This window comes from Vanessa atalanta, chromosome 24 (assembly GCF_905147765.1).
Source record: "Vanessa atalanta chromosome 24, ilVanAtal1.2, whole genome shotgun sequence".
NCBI lineage: Eukaryota > Metazoa > Arthropoda > Insecta > Lepidoptera > Nymphalidae > Vanessa > Vanessa atalanta.
The window spans coordinates 4,577,413-4,597,270 of NC_061894.1; the positions used below are offsets into that span (position 1 = coordinate 4,577,413).

Below are 19,858 nucleotides of genomic sequence, written 5' to 3' on the forward strand. Positions count from 1 at the left end.
AAACACTCTATATAATAGAAAAGGTACTTTGGTATGTTATTGTAAAAAAAATGTCTGTGTCTATGTTTATAAATAAAGACAGATAGATATCCTTTAAATATTCCTCGGCATAGACAAAGTAAATGCTGTCAATAACTACGTATATATATTTAGGTATGTTTTAAAATCACTAGCTATCATTCGTAGCCCAAATGAAAATAGTTGATTATTTTTAAATTATAGTTTTATATTTTTATTTTAAGAAACATTTTTAGCAAAGACAATAGCAACAGCGAAATCTTTTATATATAGAGGAGTGTTTTGATACAGTCTTAAAACAAATTGATTACCTTTTTAATTAAAGTAATATGTCAAGAAAAACCATTTTATTTCAGAATCTTATAGCGCCATCTCTTACAGTGTACTGAAATCACATTATAAAAAATATATATTCGGTAACAAAAAAAGTATGTCGATATAAAGATGTACATTTATAAACACAATCTATACACATACATAACATAACAGCAATACAAGCATAATAATTTACATGCTCAAATTAAGAGCAAAGAACATTTATTATAATAAAATAGTGACAGAGTGACATCTAGTGTTGAGTAGTATAAATTCAAAATGAAATTTAAAAAAGCTTACTAAATTACTTTAATGATTATAATAAATAAATATTAAAGCAAGAAATTACAAATTAATCATATTATTATCTTATTAAGTGCTGTTAATGTTATTAAGTATTAAGCATGCGACTATGCTTTTAAATTTTCTGTCATTGAAATATAACTTCCGTCTTCCCAAATATTTTCACTGAGCGATTAAATTACAACAAAATCCGGCTTTGTTTATTATGTTATATTTAATTAAATATTATATAAAACATCTTTTAATAATAAAATTTTCCTCTATTAAAATAGACTTATTAATGACTAATTGACTATTGACTACTGCTAGAGTACCTAACTACCTAATATTTTGAAAGGAAAACATGTTTATTTAAGCAGTGTTTTATATTTCTCTCAATATATTTTTATATTATAACTACGTTAGTTTTAGGATATTGAGTGTTTTCACAAAATGAGCACAACAACTGGCATTTATCATTGGAAACTAGGCGATGTTGCTCTAGCAAGAATTTGTAAAAAAATTTACGCCAAAGTACAAGTAGTTAAAAACGAAGATGGTTTGTTTCATGACAAAAAAGGTACCTAAAATTAAACTTAGTTTCAACGACATATATTTGTTTGAACATAATAACATGTTACTAAGGTATTATACCTGTTAGATACGCATATAGAGCTGGATAACTTTAAATTATATATATTTAACGATTTTGCAACATAAAATATTTTCTCAATTTGCCTAATATATTGTTAAATATGTTCTTGATAATTACACAATTAGTGTAAAAATGTGTTTATTATTATTTATAAATTATTTTTTTTCGACACGAATGACACAATGAAAAAAAATACACACGACATGCAAAGGCACAGCCTATTTGTATGTTTTCAATTGTTTCTTCTTTTATTAGTATATTTTCGGAAGAACTAGTTATCATTATTATTATAACTTAAGAGTCTGATATAAAAACTGAGCACAATTTTATGTTTCATAATACATTACATAGTAATATATATATATATATACATAAAAAATCGTAGAAAAATTCATAGAATGGCTGACCTCACATTAATTTAGGATTATTTTAATCCAAATTGACAGTAAATTATTATCAAACTACAGTCAGATTTCAACAGATTAAAAATTCACCCTTAATTTAATTTAAGTTTTAGGTATATCAGCTAATGAGGAAGGCCTAACAATAACAAAACAACTCTGTTACTATGTGGAGATCATGCATTCTAAGCAAAGGTTGTGGCTACCGTACACTTGCATGCACTTAGCTGAACGTTCCAGACCTTTCTATGGACCTACTTCTAAACCTGTGACTAAGCCAGCAGTAAAAACTATACCAAGAAAGGTGATATTAATAAACTTTACAAAATAGAAACTGGTAGGAATATGTTGAGTACAAACCAGATCAAGAATTATTAAACCAATTACATTAAAAATAATTTAATAAGTAGTGTTGAGCTCAAGGAACAAGAAGTGTTGCAGTACATATAGTTTAGCTCACTATCTGCATGTCACGCATTTTTGTGTGTATATATATTGTATATATTTTTTTATATAGACACTATTTTAATTGGTAGGAATTAATGTTATTCCGTCAGACTCCTTATGTATTATTTGAAAAATCTATTCACACTAATATAGTGTGTAATTCAAAATAAACATATACATATTATAAAAATAATAAATAAACTATTTTTGCTTTAATTTTTTTTTTTATCAAATATTTCAATGGCTTATTAAAATTACAGAGAAAGATTAAGGAGGACCATATTTTACCCTTAAATGTGAAACCATCTAAGTTCAAGGAGCCAGATTTAAATGTTTCGTTTGAAATCAGACAAATGCCCCTTAAACAGGGAAAATATGATAACGCATTTAAAGAATTTGTTCGTCTTGGTAAAGAAGAAATATTTGATTATTTTTACAATTGTCTTTGCAACAATAAAGAGTCTAATGTGGATACTATTGATTATCTTCAAAATATCGATGCGAGTACGGAAGATAAGTTCGAATTGGTCATCAAAAATATCCTTAGTGAAAAGGAAATAGAGAATTATCTACATCAATGTTGGAGGTATAACTTTGTACACAAGCAAATAGACAGCAAGGATTCATCCGAACATTCTGTAAGTACTGACATAAATATTACTAATTTTTATACGAATTTCATATTACTTTAGGAAGGCAGAAAAGGTAATTGCCCACCTGACAGTAAGGTGTAACCCTTAGCCTATAGGCATCATCAATATGCTGTACTGTGAGCATTGTGTCTTTTAGACAATGTTCAACTCAATATTAATGGTGTCAACCAGATGGACATGCAAATAGCCCTTGAAACAAAAAAAATATCTAGTTTTTATTGACATTTTTGGAACTGGCAGCAATTGTCACATAGTGAAAAAGTGTTTTTCCCCCTCTAGGTGACCTTCCTCTATATTCTTCTCTGAGCCTTTATTGTATATTGGATTATTAAATTATTTAAACTTATTTTTTGTTATTGATTAAATTCACTTAAGATTTTAAGTAACATTCATTCTTCATTGACATTCTTGTCAATTCATTGTTCTCAAGCATCTTTAATTTATTAAATTGTGTATGGTTGTGTAATACATTATATATAGAGTACTTCGTTCTAACCAAGTATTTCAGGACACATCTCTTTATATATTGGCTTATATATCTTAAACATGTTAAATAACATTATTTTAATGTCTTAGTTAATTAATTAACCTACTACATGCCCAGGACTATTATAAGCCTTTTGTGTCTAATGAAAAAGTTATTTATATAATAATACATTTTTTTAGAAGTATTCTTCGGCAAAAGCTCCTGTAACCGTCCACATACCATGGTGTTTAGTATGTGGTGTTGGAGAAAAATTAAGAGAATGTACTAATTGCCCGTCATCTTTCCACCTTGCTTGTAGAAGGGAATGGTTAACATCTATAATACGTAAGTTCACCATTGTCATTCATCTTTTAAATGTTTCTAATTAATGAATATGAATATAGATTGCTTAATATTTCAGAGGTTAGGGTGTTAGAACATTTATTATTGATAAGACTCTGTTGCTTTGTGGTATCTTTATATTTTAAAAATAATATATTTAGATTTTAACTTTCATTAAAAAAAAGCATTAGTCAATTTAATCAGTGATTAGCATCAAGTATATAACGTCAGCAACATTTTCTTTCTTTATTAGACTTAAATTGCTTATAATTGCTAATAGCTAGTGGCGCATGTCAAATCTTTAAGGTGCCTTTATGCAACATAATACCCATTACTAACTATAGATGGCGCTTTATATTTCGTAGCGAATTCTGCATCGCGCTGACCAGATTTTCTGTCGGCGAATGACGTCCGCGGTCGTGCGGCGTTGCGGTATCGCTTCTCGGCCTTTTGGCTAAGATCAAAGTGTAGTATCTGTTCTTTTCAGCTTAATATCTGAAAGTTCCCGCACTGCGGGACCCAGTATATTAAACTGATTTTTGTACCACGACGGGATGTTCGGGGCTCGCTCCACTCCCGTCACGGGTCGGCCCGGCATTGCAGTGCCGCCGGGATCGGCCCACATAATACTGTATGATTCACCGAGGAGAAAGTGTATGAACTCTGGATCGTTCAATAGTAGCGGTCCCTCACTTATTACCTACCATAATCACTCTCATAGAGTCCGTTGATATTTCCTCGGTTTCGTTACACACCTCTCCATTTGTATTTTCTGGAAAATCGGTAATAATGTTTTTTCCTTCAATTATCTACTTTGTTCCTGGTGACATAGTGCTATTTTATCACTTATGTGTCAAATATTGAAGTAACGTATACATATATTCCGATAACATATTTATGTTACTGTCAATGAAAATATAAGCCTCAGTCTATTCGCCTTTCATAACTATATCCTATTTTTCTTTATTACTTGATTTGACTTTTCAAAAGGAACTTAAATAACCTGATCAACGTCACCCGAGGGCTCTAAAACCCGTGGGGTAATTATGGAGTAATTAATCATATTCTATATCTCGTTCCTTAAATTTGACGGAAATATTTCTGTTTCTGGGCGCCATTCGTTCTTCAACATTGAAATTCAACTCCTTAGTCATCGGGTACACTCTAATTATTAAAAAAAAAAAAAACACTATTACAAAGTTCTAAGCAGAAAGTGACTTAACAGCGTATTAGTCTTTTCTTTTTTTCTATAAAATAGGAATGGCTAAGGAGCTACCTGATGTGTCATCATCACTGCCCAAAGACATAGCTAGCTTAAGAAATTTTAACCATTCTTTCCATCGCCACTATGTCACTAATAATGGGGGAACAATTTTGCTATATCCCTTGTGCCTGTAGATACTTTACACTATCCCACTCTACCTTCAGACTTTAAACCAAAAATACCAAGTATCACTGTTTGACGGTAGAATATAGTCTTTTTTTCTATCTGGCAAAACTTTTAAGCTACGCAGCACCCAAGTTAATTATGATATAATTTCTTTATGAATAATTCAATTGTACGTGAAAAAAATTGAAACGGAATGTTTTGTTTTTAAATTCATATCGCATACTTCTAAATAGGGTCTTCAAGGCTCTTCAAGGGTATTCGTTACGCTTCATTTTCAAAGTAGAATGTTTTTATTGTTCTATGAGAAATTCTATCTGAAATGCAATTATAAGATTATTTTTTTATTATATTAAAAATGAGGAGATAATTTTTTGTATAATCTTACTGACAAAACTACTGAACCAAAATATACATAGAACCAGAAGGTGTAGCGCGTTTTGGAGAAGGTTTTAGTATATAAAGGCGCAAGGTATCGTTGCATATAGATAGACTATCGATAATTAAGGTTTTAGCGATATTATCGATAGTTTATCGATAATGTCAATACTATCGATAGTATTGATAGTGTCGATAGTATTGCAAAAACCATTACTATTAACCTAAATTATCGATAGTCCAAAACTATCGATACTATCGATAGTATCATTAGTATCGCTTCTACCAATAATATTGCTCACGGAGAGCTATCGAAACTATCGATAAATATGATCAAAACGATACTATCGATAGTATTTATACATGATAATACTATCTATCGATATCGATATCCTGAATAGTTTTCGAGGTCAACTATCGATAGTTCTGCAACTAGGCGCAAGGTGGCCTTCATTAAAACTCTTCGTCATTATTGGGATGTGCGTCCAATTATCAAAATTGCCAAGTAATATTTTTCAATAACAAAGTAAATATTACCATGTTCCAGTAACATTTTTAACATGCTTGCTTTGCTAAAGTGCGAGTAAGAGTAACAAGAAGTAATGTAAAAACATTAACACGACGTCATACATATTTAATATATGATGTATAACCTTTGTCGATGGTTATTCTTCTAATAAATTAATAAAGCTACCGGTCGTCACGATACATTTAACCACATAGTTTATAATAATCGCCGATAGGTGTCGCTGTACATTTCGCAACCATTCCTACATCGCGCTGGCCAGATTCCCCGTCGGCGAATGACGTCCGCGGTCGTGCGGCGTTGCGGTATCGCTTCTCGGCCTTTTGGCTAAGATCAAAGTGTAGTATCTGTTCTTTTCAGCTTAATATCTGAAAGTTCCCGCACTGCGGGACCAGTATATTAAACTGATTTTTGTACCACGACGGGATGTTCGGGGCTCGCTCCACTCCCGTCACGGGTCGGCCCGGCATTGCAGTGCCGCCGGGATCGGCCCACATATTACCTCTGAAACTTTAGCCAATTCTAAATTGATCATATCTGTTTGGGACTCCTACATCATGCCGTTGTCCTTCTCCTTGAGACATGTAGTAATAAATTTTTCTATAAATACTACTACTATTATAAAGACGAAAGTAACTACACAACACTAAATCTTAATAATTCATGTAAGTTATTACTATTAGTATTTTCTTGTTGATTGACCACATTTAAAGACGTAGAGCTGTGCTTAACTACCTAAAATTAACATATAACATTATATACATTTTGTTATAATCAATTGGTATAGTACAGACAATTCCCTCTCAAAGGCGCGCTCTCTAGAGTCTAGCTAACTTGTATATGTATAGTATATTCCAATAGAAGAAGCAACAAAAACATTAATAAATTAACTATTTACTATAAATTGTATATTTATAATAAGTATTTCAATATGAGGTATTTAATGTTTATGATTGTTACACAACTTAAAATTACCCTGTGTTCATTTAAATTAATCAGGAATTCATGTAATTTTTTATAAATTGTAAAAGGACTGTAATTTATTTTTAAATTTCCCCCTTCTTGTCAGTCCAACTTTAGTTTTTCTCTTTTTTTATTCCTTTTTATCTGAATTTTTCGAAATACTATGTTTTTCTTATGGTACTAAAATTATCCATTATTGCTATTTTTTTTTATTAATCAATCCTAACCATCTCATGAGATCTTAACTTTATAATTTACTGAACAAAGAATATGTTCATTCGTTCAGAAATAAAACTAGGCAGATTTATTATAATATAATTTATGCGACCAACCGTGACGGCTAACCCGGGGCTTCACCAATGCGAAATTTATAAAATTTTATGGCACATAATCCAACAACGCCCCACCCCCCCATTTCACCTCCTCAAGTGATGATTTTAAAAAATTACCTTTGCTGTAACAAAATTTTGTCTAAATCGATTCAGCGGCTTAAGCGTGGAGCCGTAACAGCCATAGTTCACTTTCGCTTTTATAATATCGGTAGTAAAATTAATTACTATATATCTTAAGGTAAAGGCAATGACCCATAAAGACATGTTATTATTAATGTTAGCATACGCTCTCAAAGATATTATGTGGGCCGATCCCGGCGGCACTGCAATGCCGGGCCGACCCGTGACGGGAGTGGAGCGAGCCCCGAACATCCCGTCGTGGTACAAAAATCAGTTTAATATACTGGTCCCGCAGTGCGGGAACTTTCAGATATTAAGCTGAAAAGAACAGATACTACACTTTGATCTTAGCCAAAAGGCCGAGAAGCGATACCGCAACGCCGCACGACCGCGGACGTCATTCGCCGACGGGGAATCTGGCCAGCGCGATGTAGGAATGGTTGCGAAATATACAGCGACATCTAACGGCGGTGATTATAAACTATGTGGTGCGATGTTTCGTGTTAATAATCATACGAGACGAATATTGAATATATCTGTATGTGAATATTATGTTTTAAATATAATTAAAGAATGATTGGACAACAAAAACAAAGGTAATAATAATAAAGTTTACAGGACTACGACATAAACTCATCAACGACGCAATTGATGCTTCTGAACGTAATATTCGCTTGCAAGTCTCAAGTCAAGAACTTGAGACTGTTGTTTTGTTTTTGATCATTGAGGGATATTGCTACTAACTTTTTATGATCTTTCTCGATTCTATTTCGATCCAACTTCGACTATTCCTCACTAATATACCTCAGTTTAATCATAACTGAGTTACAATTCTACTAATTTGTATCGGATACGATCAAGATTATATTTCGATCCAACTTCGATCGAACTGCAACTGGATCGTTTTGTGAGCAAACGACTACGGCAACGTTTACATTTCGATTCGATTGCGATAAAATGCCAATATGTTAGGAAAATCGGCAACTTGATGGTGAGCTGTGTGACAATTTATATAAGAAGATTCGTGAAATAAGACCACATTTTTATGCGTATCGTTGTCTTAATTACTACTTAATTATACGATTATTTTGTTCGTTTCTAACTCGACTACGGAACGAATATGACGTCAGCAGGCTTCAATAATAAATATTTACCTTAATATCCTAATATTCATTGATAGGTGAACAACCCTTAGGGTAATGTAGCTCGCGGGTCTGTAGTATTTGTTTAACGATATGGGTACATACAATATGAAGATTACAAATGAGATAGAATTTTATTTGAAAACTTCATGTCTCGACAAAAACATAGAGGTCAAGATATTCAAAAAAGTGAAACCCATATCTTGCAAAAGGAGAAACTAGAGATGATAATGAGATTTATCAGTCGTCTTTTAGCTATAAGGTAAAGGTTCTTAGAAATTTCACATAAAAAGCATCGTTTATGTGCTATTTCCAAAATTACGTTTTTTTTCAAAATGGCGCCCAACACTTTTCACCTTTTCGATACTTATACGAGATCAGTCGTAAAGTTAACATTTAGGGGATCAACTGAAATATTATTACAATTAATAACCTAATAATAAGTATTTTTAGTTATTAGACCTTACTTTTGGTAATGTTATCCTTGGAACTTGGATTTTATCCTTTTTTACTTAGTACATATGGTTAGGGAGCTGGCGAAAAAATTTCTATATAATTTGCTCATGAGACAGACATTACTAATAGTGATAATAGTACTATGAAATCATTAAAGGCCGCGTCTGCCAGCATGGTAGCGCTGTATTGTAAATTGAAAGCGCTTTGAATTTACAAAAACTATGAGGAATACTATTAATAATATTTGCTCATATCTGCCTCTGACGCTGAAATTTAGATTCCTTCCGATAACGTTGAAAATTGGAAATCGAGTATATACTTGCTCGCAAGCTCCCTGTCCAACAATATGCAGTAAAACTAAAACGAAATGAGGCTTCAGCCCACACGAAATTTATATTCGGCGCTTTAAGCCGTAACGCACAGTTATTTTCACTTTTATTATAGTAGTAGGGATTTTTAGAAAAAATAATTACTACATGTCTCAAGAAGAAGGACAAAAGCATGATGCAGGAGTCACAAAAAGACATGTTTTATATAGGGTCAGCATAAGCTTTCAAAGATATTATGTGGGCCGTAGTGCTGGGAGTTTTTTTCAGAAACGGTTTTAAGAACTAGTTACTTTAAAAAGAACGAACGAACTGTTTCTGGATTTAAAACGAACGAGACGACACTCGCCACCGGCGGCCTTCGTTTTGGTACTGCTTCGCGAACCGGTTCCTTTCACGTGTAACTGACTAAGCACTCTATTTTGATCGCCGTAAGGACTATTATTGTATGAATATTAAACCAGTTATAAAGAACTACTTTGGATTTGAAGTAACGAATATGCTACAATGAATCTTATTTCTATAGAAATACAATACAAATTTGGTTGTAGAAGAAAAGACTAAATCGAAAAACCTGTTTCTTGGTACCGCTGCGCGAACCGGTTCCGATCACGCGTAACTGACTAAGCACTTTATTTTGATCGCCGTAAGGACTATTATTGTATGAATATTAAACCAGTTATAAAGAACTACTTTGGATTTGAAGTAACGAATATGCTACAATGAATCTTATTTCTATAAAAATACAATACAAATTTGGTTGTAGAAGAATAGACTAAATGAAAAAACCTGTTTCTTGGTACCGCTGCGCGAACCGGTTCCTTTCACGTGTAACTGACTAAGCACTTTATTTTGATGGACGTAAGGACTATTATTGTATGAATATTAAACCAGTTATAAAGAACTACTTTGGATTTGAATCTTATTCCTACAGAAATACAAATTCAAATTTGGTTGTAGAAGAATTAAAAAATTACCAAACAAAAAAAAAAGTTTTCGTAGGCTCCTTATACGCTTATTATTTTTTTATTACAGATTTAGTATTAACTGCTTATTAAATTACAAATAATTTAAAAATATTTCTTAACTTTCTGTTTTTTTAAATGCAAATAAGTGCGTGACGTAGAATTAATCCAAATAAATTATAAAGTCGAAGTCTATTTTCAAAATAATATAATATGACTCCAGTGTTGAATATACATTATTTCAGTAAAGTATCGTAAGTAAATATAGTAAGTTCTCGAACCTATGAAAACAAACCGGTTTTTTTTATAACCATTTTGAAGAACTGTTTTGTAAGTGTAAAAAACCGGTTCGTTTCGTTTTACATAAAATCTGAAATGACCCAGCACTAGTGGGCCGATCCCGGCGGCACTGCAATGCCGGGCCGACCCGTGACGGGAGTGGAGCGAGCCCCGAACATCCCGTCGTGGTACAAAAATCAGTTTAATATACTGGTCCCGCAGTGCGGGAACTTTCAGATATTAAGCTGAAAAGAACAGATACTACACTTTGATCTTAGCCAAAAGGCCGAGAAGCGATACCGCAACGCCGCGCGCCCGCGGACGTCATTCGCCGACGAGAACTCTGGCCAGCGCGATCCAGAAATGATTGCGAAATGTACAGCGACATCTAACGGCGGTGACTGATAATAATAAATAAACTATGTGAAGTGTAAAGTGATATGTGTGATCAAATATGAAATTAATGCCAAGTAAAAGTATTTATTTCCAAATATATCTTTCGAGATAAAATATATGTCAGCGCCATCTATTGCAAAGCTACTGAATTGGCGAACACTTTTATTTTAGTCTGCCCGTCTGTCACCAGGCATATCAATATCTAACGAACTGTGATAGTTATACAATTGATGTTAGATATTTAATTATACAACCGTGACTTTTTTGCCGTTTTATAGAAATTGGTACGGAACTCTTCGTGAGTAAGTCCGACTCACACTTTTTATACAAGCATTTTAATGCTACCTTAAAACTATATAACAGATTTTCAGATGACACTAAAAATAAAATAACCATTACTTAATCGGTATCGCAAGAGCAACCAAAAATAAAAGACTGGATTTACTATTGAAAAGCTGACTCACAAATCTCGTTTTTAAGATTTATTAAATGAAACGATGCTTTCGATGAAATAGACCCGTGAGAGGAACTCTTTAACATGTTATTGCAACAGCTTTTAACAGCAAATTGAAGCGATATAATTATACCCTGTTCAAGTTAGCTTGATCTTTTTGACAGATGGGCTAGTGACGAGAACAGAAAAACAGAAACTAACAGAATAAAAAATATAACATATATAACAGTCGATGGAACGATGGAATGCGTAATTCAAATTAGTTTTTTTTTTTAAACTTATTTTATCTTATTGTAACAAGAACTTAACAATGATCTTTAATAAAGATTTCTGTAATCGATATTTGTAGCAGTTACCGCCTGTTATTCGCGTCCCTACCGTCCGACCGATGTAACATTGTACAAGCGTCTATTATTTTCAGTGTTTCTATTTAAATTTTACTTTGAAGCAATAATATATAATATAAAAAGTCTTAAAATTTTCGGATAACGCTTGAATCTTTGGGAACTTTTGTATTATATGTATTTTTTATTTATTTTTTCAATTTTTAAAATCATTAAATTAAGAAAATAATATGTTCGTCATTGCAAAGTTATGTCGATCAGAAAAATTTACATCTGTCAAAAAGATCAAGCTATCTTGTACAGGATATAGTCGAAAGCTTGATTAATCTATGATATTCACTATGGATTTGAGAAAAAATGGGGTTTTGAACGTCGAAAAAAACTGTTATCGGAATTTTGGAAGTAAATTTGTAATGGATATAAGTAGTTCAGTGTAGTAGTATTGTATTATAAATAAAGATATATTAATCATAAACTCTTAGTAGTGCACAATATAGCCGAGTTTTTAGCAAATCGCATGAAATACGTAAATCTAAGGTTTGTTTATCTTATTCCTACTTCGATTGGAATAGGCTTTATAATACACTGACGACGGCGAAGACGAATTGGGACACAGAGGGGCTTTTACGGTTAGAACGTAGAAACTGTTGCTATAAAATATGTGTTGCGGATTGATATCAACTCAAATCAAAAAAATTATAAATCAGTATTATGGGCCTATGCAGTAGCATAGTACTCCATATTACTGATTTATCGACTGGAATATTTATCAATCCGCAACAAATATTTGATAGCAACAGTTCTATGCTATAACCGTATGAATAGGTCATATTATGGCGATTACCATGAAGATTCTAGTATTTAACCTAAAAATGGCAATCTGAAATAGAGATGATTCGATCGTGATTGGCTGAATACCACCCAGACCAGCTACACATTATCATAAGACGACTTTATTACATTATGTTTGAATCGCAGCGTCGTCACACTACCACTTTAATTCACAGTTTATTTATTATTATCAGTCACCGCCGTTAGATGTCGCTGTACATTTCGCAACCATTCCTACATCGCGCTGGCCAGATTCCCCGTCGGCGAATGACGTGCGCGGTCGTGCGGCGTTGCGGTATCGCTTCTCGGCCTTTTGGCTAAGATCAAAGTGTAGTATCTGTTCTTTTCAGCTTAATATCTGAAAGTTCCCGCACTGCGGGACCAGTATATTAAACTGATTTTTGTACCACGACGGGATGTTCGGGGCTCGCTCCACTCCCGTCACGGGTCGGCCCGGCATTGCAGTGCCGCCGGGATCGGCCCACATAAAAACCATTATAACTTCTCGTACATTGATTCTGTCGATAACTATCAGTTAGACTGTTAATTGTTATGAGTTTGAAATGTATGACTCTTTATAATGTTGTTTTAATTAACATGTTTATTATATATCTCTTATGTAGAGATATATAATATAAAAGAGATTCGCATGCCGGAATTTTTACGCATAGATCATTTGAACTGTATGGGATGTAACGTTGTTTTAATTAATAAACAGTGGTTTAAGAGTAAGGCATATGTATAATACATGTATACCATAGTTGAGAAAAGCCAAAAATTTCAGCGTTCCTATACAGAAATAAAAGAATTTCACTTTTCGTTTGTACTTCAACCTAAAAATTGTATATAGACCCTTATTGTACCCGTGGGACAGGACGGGTTGCATAATTATAGTAGACACTAAAAATGCTCAGTTATGACTGGGAGTTTTGTTACAGATCGTAAAAATCCACCTAAAAAAACTCAAAAGGTGACTTTCGTAGAGAAGATTTTATCGAGCACTCGAGCAATTTGCACGGTGCAAAAAGACAAGGAAAACGTTGATCTGTGCCCCAGCTGCATGTGGGGTCCCAGAGTTGGGTATGTCGAATTAATTCTAATGCTTAGCGAAATCTAATGAACAAATAAAAATCATATGCACCGTGTATCTACTGAGACTGGCATACTCGTCAATTGCGCTCTTGGCGAATATTAGATTTAGTTTCGGTTGATCTGAAATAGTTCTCTAGTAAGCGGTGTGTCCGCAAGGTACGACGACGTGGTGTGGCACAAGCTGGGCAGCTGCCCGTGGTGGCCGGCGCGCGTGCTGCCGCCGGGCGCCGCGCCCTCGTGCCTGCTGGCGCGCGCGCACTCGCCGCGCCAGTGGCCGCTCAAGTACTACGGTAATATTATCGGGGGTTATTTTTTATATAAAACTATGGCGGGACCTTCCATGGTTTACAGCTATAATTTTATTTGGTCATTTAATATGTCGTACTTCACACTATATGTACCGAGACGACGCGATTCTGGAAAGTATCATTTTTCACAAGTAGCGCCATCGCTAGCGGGTTGTATTATACATACACATTATTATTATTGGTTTTGTCAGTCTTGCCAGCTCGACTAGGTTTTGCGTCTATAATCTTTATATTGTTTGGATGTTTGTCGAATGAAAATATTTTGTTTCGGTATTATATGGTTGTCCAATCAGGTCACCTGTCCGAAATATTCTAAGGCTCGCCGAAAACTCGTCTTATTAGTTACTCATATCCAAGTTAAACGAATAAATAGTGATGTAACAATCAATTCAGTGAAATGGTGATTGCTATTTTAACATTCATAATCGCCTTTAACATTAAATACAAACAAATAAATCTAATCTTCTGCAGATTTAGAAGTCCTGGAACCATCGCTCGATTAAATTTATTAAAAAGGCTTTTTTAGGTACGTTAAACTATTCCTGGGGCGATTCGAACAGAATGTGTTTATTTCTGCCCAAACAAACAACAGCCTTACAACCGAGGGACGAAACTCTCCGCCAGGCGATGCTGGACGCTTGTGATGACTACATTGCTGTATATTTAACATAAACAAACAATATTGAATCACGATATTAAATCATTTATAATAAAATATTTTAATTTTTGTACTACTAAGACTTAAAAGTGGTACCTTCGACGATTTGTTTTTAAAAAAAGGTTGTGTTCTATAATCTACGGTTACATATCTGTTGTGTTTGTGCTATTTGGCATGTTTTTATTTTTATTGAGTTGTTGCGTTTGAATTATTAATAAATATTTTTAATAACGAAAAATACAAGTCTAGTCTTATCAAACTTTGTTGTTAACTTTAGATAATTAAAAGTGTCAGTCACTCGTATTATGTCAATACATTTTTTACAATTGTTATAAATATTAATAAAATTTTTGTAAAGCAATATGCTTTTCAATTTATTTACCTACGTAGTACTCCTAGTCAATATTTTTTATATAACTTGTAGCCCAAATTAAACCAAGATATAAAAACTTCAAACCATTCCCTATATTCTATATGGAATCAACTAGATTTTCCACCACCCTTAACCGCCAACCGTTAACACTTCGTAATCATTTTTCAAGACCTATAAGGTTATATACCTTATAAAATATTTATAAATATTATTCTTTGATGTATTGAGCACATATTTTGTGAACTTCTTAAAAACCTAATTTTATAATTAATTTAAATACTCATACAAAAAATGAAATATAAGCCAATCACAGTAGGTAATTGGTAATCGTATGCTGTGGTTAATTATCTGTCTTTACATATGACATTTATTTCTATGCAAATAACAAGCAATATGTAAAATATATATGGCAAAAATATTTATATTTCATTTTATTTTGGTCTATAATCGGCTTAGTTTTATAAAAAACTAAAACATTCTGTTCATATTTTAATTTATCTTAAATAGTAACACCTGGAATTATAATAAAATTAAAAGCAGAAACACATTCAAATGACAAAAAAAGAAAAACAAAAATTATTTCCGACATTTTTATTAATCGTCTTTACATAAAAAATAATACTTTTTACATTTCAACATTTAGCGCTAAGCATTATTTGATGTGATTCATTAACATTCAAATTTTGTACTTACATTAAAATAACACGTGACAGAAGCAAAACTTCTTTTTGCGTCAGAAACGTCCCAACGTACATAGTAGCGATATGCACCCAAAGAAGTTTTACTTCAAAAAAATTGATACTATCAACAATTACTATGATCATTTAATATTAACCCGACTTGCTTGAACATTGAGTGTCACATTTCAAACGATACAGTGACGGAGACAAAACGAAACATCGCGAGGAAACCTACATAAAACATTGGCACGTGTAGTTTCATACCTCCTTAATAACTGTAGACATTAACGAACTGCACTGTAACGAAGGACGTCTGTAACACGTCTCATTATTTATAAAAATGTTCTATGTAGACACATGTATAATAAAATTGTATGTCATATTATATAAGGATTCAAAACCCATTTAGAATCTGTAAATGTAAATCACATCAAACTTTTTACGATGGAAATCTACGTCGAGTTTTGAGCTTCATAGTATCAAACAATACTATCATCTTTGACAAATCAATACAAAGTCGGGGCGGGCCACTAGTATACTATATTGAATGATCATATCACAGATTATAAATACATATATAGTGCTATCTTATATCACAACTTTGTATGTGGAATATATACATTGTTATATTTATTGCATAATCTGTTTTAAAAAAATACAAATATACATTAAGACTAAAAAATTTAAAAATAAATTGGCAACACAGGACCTGCAATAATTAACTTAATTTTAAAATATTGTCGACAAATGTGTTCGGTTATTGTTTATCGTTAAACATTTTATCGTCACAATAAATTAGCGAACCTGTTTCAGCAATACAGTTTTACAGAGGAATTTAATTGAAATTTTACGGAATACCAACTACCAACAATATTGCCAACCATCAAAATTGTTTCAACATTGATCGGGTTGAGACACGAGTGTCTAATTGTTTTTTTGCGATAACTTTCTTATCGGCCGCACAATTTTGTTAATATACATAAGCACTGTATGTATTTTGGAAATAACACTTAAAAATATATGATTTATGAATAATCTCTAAAATTCTAATCTTATTTTCGCCGAAAACGTCAAAGGAATCTTTCGTTCGTTCAAATCATTCAAATACTTCCTAGTACTAAGTATTTCGATAGATGTTTCATTCATCAATATCATTGATGTTTTATTTATGCAAATTAACTTTTTATTTAGCTAAATATTAACCCGCCTAATTTTACTTTCCGCTAAGAGATATATATATATATATAAAAATGTGTATGAAAAAATACATTATATATTTTAACACTTTCGGTAACAGGCTTTCTGAAATATATTAAGAAAGTAAGAACACTCTGAATTTTAGTAGTACTTATATATACTAAAAAGTCCAATTTAATGAAATCATTTTCGAACAAAATTAAAAATAAGTAATATTTTATGTAAAATTAAGGCATGTCCACATCTGCGATAGTATAAATAAGTTAACTGTAAAGCTATGTCACACCTGCGGGAAAGTAATCGTGAAGTACTTTTATTGTATACGTAATTTGATATAGCACTCGTATAGAGTGGTCGTCTCGGATTTACCGTCCCATCGGATCGTGAGAGGGCATTCATATAAGAGAGTGCATTGTTTGCACACACTTGTGCACGATGACATGATCCGCGCAGATAACCAGTCCTTCTTGAGAATGGCCGTGAAAGATATCATCATATAGATATACTTCGCATCACAGTTTATTTTGTCATGCATATAGTATACGCAAGTCCGCTGTTAAATGTCGTACACTCGTGAATTAGTAATTAAATTGAGGCTGTGTGAAAGCCCCTTTAGGAAGGCACTACTCACTCAAGAGTTATTCTACCCACAACACATGAACACTTTATTAGCGTCCCGTTTGGAGATTGAACATCTAAGATCCGATTGGTTCATTGTAGTTTATCAACCAAGAAACGTAAACATCATTCGCTAACAGAACTCTTCCTTTTAAATTAAAGTGCTTTTCGAACTTTTTCCCAAAAACTGTTCATATTTTGCATACCTATGGTAGATAGATAGCGAACTCACGTTAACGACAATTTAAAAAAAAAATCAAATTCAATACTTAATGACATTCTTATTAAGGTTGAATATAAACACTCCAATATTTCAAAGGCATATCGGTATAAACGGTTTTCGAAAAAAAAAACAAAACACTAACGATTCGATTTTTAAATGCACGGGCGAAGCGTTAGCAAAATAATATTGATCTAAAAATTATTTACCCCTTAATGAGATTAACTTAAAATTAGAATATACAACTAAATACATACGTTTCTTATTATTAAAATTGTCTATATCGTTGTGGACTGAGCTCATTCCCCGGGTCCGATCACTAGCGCACTCACTGCGAAGAAGAGGAACACTACACCACCGATTATGGTAACTGAAAACATTAAAAAAGATTATATTAATAACTTAATCTAACCATATCTATAAAATTATCAATGAAGAAGTTTATGTAAGATCTTAAATTAACATGGTTATTTTTACTATGGTTATTTTTTTTATTCGGTTTGAGTCTCGTGAACAAGACAATTTGTAGATAATGTCGAAATATCGAGTTCCACGAAATAAAAAACACGGTAATAATCCCGTTTTAAATACTTGAAGTAGTTTTATATTTTGAAATGGAATTTGTACAATGTATAATTTATATGTTATTAAAATTATAGCGTAGCCACGGCCACGCGTGGTCAGGTCTTCGTATATATACTAACGTACTCATAAACTGCATCACAGTTTAGGATTACTTTCGAATGAATACTTTTGATGAGAATGCAAATTTTTAGATTAAACTGAATGAAAATGACGAGCTGTCGATTAGCCATAAAAAAAATATATAAAAATAGGACTGCAGTAATTTTTTATTCAAATTATTGTTAGCATACAGCATAGAATTTATTATATTCGTCTTTTAAGCTCAACAAAAGTTTCGTAACCAAAAATATGGATACTACGTCCGAACAAGCCGCTCAAATTGTGGCATTGATGCAGGAACGTTTTAATCAACGAAGGATTGCTAGAAATTTAAATTTAAGCCAGTCTACGGTTTCTAGAGTATGCCGAAGGTTTGTAGAGACAGATTCTTACAAAAGAAGATCTGATACCGGCTCAAACTCGAGAAAACACCTGTAGTGACGACAGATGTCATTTCCTCACGTCAGTAAGCGTCCAAACAGACCCGAATGAAGTGCGTGGAGTAAACACGAATTCACGAACAACAAGAAGAAGCCTTAAGGAAGCGGCGTTCATCTCTTTTAGACCAGCAATTGGCGCAAAGCTGTCTGCAGCTCATAGACAAGCATCGTGAACATCTTAATTGGACTAAAGAGCAATGGACCTTCATATTGTCCGCCGATGAGTGTAGGACATGTTTAAATGGTGCAGATGGTCGCAGAAGAATCTATCGTCGACAGAGATATGCTCAAAGTTGCACTGAAGATCGTGTTTCTTTTGGAGGCGGTTCATTTATGGTGTGTGTTGATCGACACGGTTCTTACGACAGCATAACTATACAACAGATGTTTTAGAAGCTCAACCATACATTTAGCGTTTTTGTTAAAAAAAAAATTGAATGGTCTTTAAGAATTTGATGCTACGCTGTTATTAAATTAAACTATAGCTTTCAATTTAAATTTAAATTTGTATAAAAAGTTTGAATACTTGGTTAAAATATTTATTTCAAAAGCATCTTGAACAATGATGCAGTTTATGAGTCAGTCAGTGTATATATATAAATATATAAATTAGAGTGTCATCAAGAGCGTCTGTGTTTGTAAAGCAATATAATTGACGCTTTTAATTTACTAAAACGTAAACTACCATGATTTTCGGGTCTAATTAACTGATTTGGCTTAAATCTTAACGCTCATTGGTCGGATATTACTCTATTACGTCATTACATGCATTCGACCAATGACGATGCAGGATACAACAAAGATCACTCGAATAGAAAGAAAATCTCCAATCTAGGCCTTTCCAGATAACAAAATCAAAATATAATCTATTCAAGCAGGCTTTTACAAGCACTTTCGAATCGTCATTTAACAAACTATTTAAAGTAAAGCTACCACCGGTTCGGAATGTAGATTCTATCGAAAAGAACCGGCAAGAAACTCAGTAGTTACTCTTTTTCAATATCTAAAAATACAGTCATGTTAGTTAAATACAATTATATATGTATGTTATGTCAAACAGGCTAATTATATCAATACATTCCAAATCGAGACATTAAAACAATGAAACTA

General features: G+C 32.8%; 2 protein-coding genes and 5 non-coding genes across 8 annotated transcripts in view; 4 read left to right on the forward strand and 3 right to left on the reverse strand.

The window, feature by feature from the left end:
- Positions 1-1,068: 1,068 nt before the first annotated feature.
- LOC125073317 lies at positions 1,069-14,633 on the forward strand. The gene is made up of 7 exons (XM_047684095.1): positions 1,069-1,195; positions 1,782-1,975; positions 2,379-2,756; positions 3,438-3,582; positions 13,417-13,558; positions 13,727-13,860; positions 14,405-14,633. Exons 1-7 carry the CDS (start codon positions 1,069-1,071, stop codon positions 14,548-14,550), a joined length of 1,266 nt encoding a protein of 421 aa, XP_047540051.1. The 3' UTR covers positions 14,551-14,633.
- LOC125073624 lies at positions 4,014-4,207 on the forward strand. The gene has a single exon (XR_007120047.1). It is a non-coding gene; the product is annotated as a U2 spliceosomal RNA (small nuclear RNA).
- LOC125073628 lies at positions 6,178-6,370 on the forward strand. The gene has a single exon (XR_007120051.1). It is a non-coding gene; the product is annotated as a U2 spliceosomal RNA (small nuclear RNA).
- Positions 7,464-7,656, reverse strand: LOC125073629. The gene has a single exon (XR_007120052.1). It is a non-coding gene; the product is annotated as a U2 spliceosomal RNA (small nuclear RNA).
- On the reverse strand, positions 10,559-10,751 carry LOC125073625. Its single transcript, XR_007120048.1, has one exon. It is a non-coding gene; the product is annotated as a U2 spliceosomal RNA (small nuclear RNA).
- Positions 12,776-12,968, forward strand: LOC125073630. Its single transcript, XR_007120053.1, has one exon. It is a non-coding gene; the product is annotated as a U2 spliceosomal RNA (small nuclear RNA).
- Positions 14,634-15,485: 852 nt separating the features above from the next.
- Positions 15,486-19,858, reverse strand: part of LOC125073318 (transmembrane protein 165) — a 36,028-nt gene continuing 31,655 nt past the window's right edge. For both annotated transcript variants that reach the window (XM_047684096.1, XM_047684097.1), the window contains one exon: positions 15,486-17,994. In XM_047684096.1, coding sequence (XP_047540052.1) covers positions 17,924-17,994 — 71 coding nt within the window. In that variant the 3' untranslated portion in view covers positions 15,486-17,923. The remainder of the gene's footprint in view (positions 17,995-19,858) is intronic.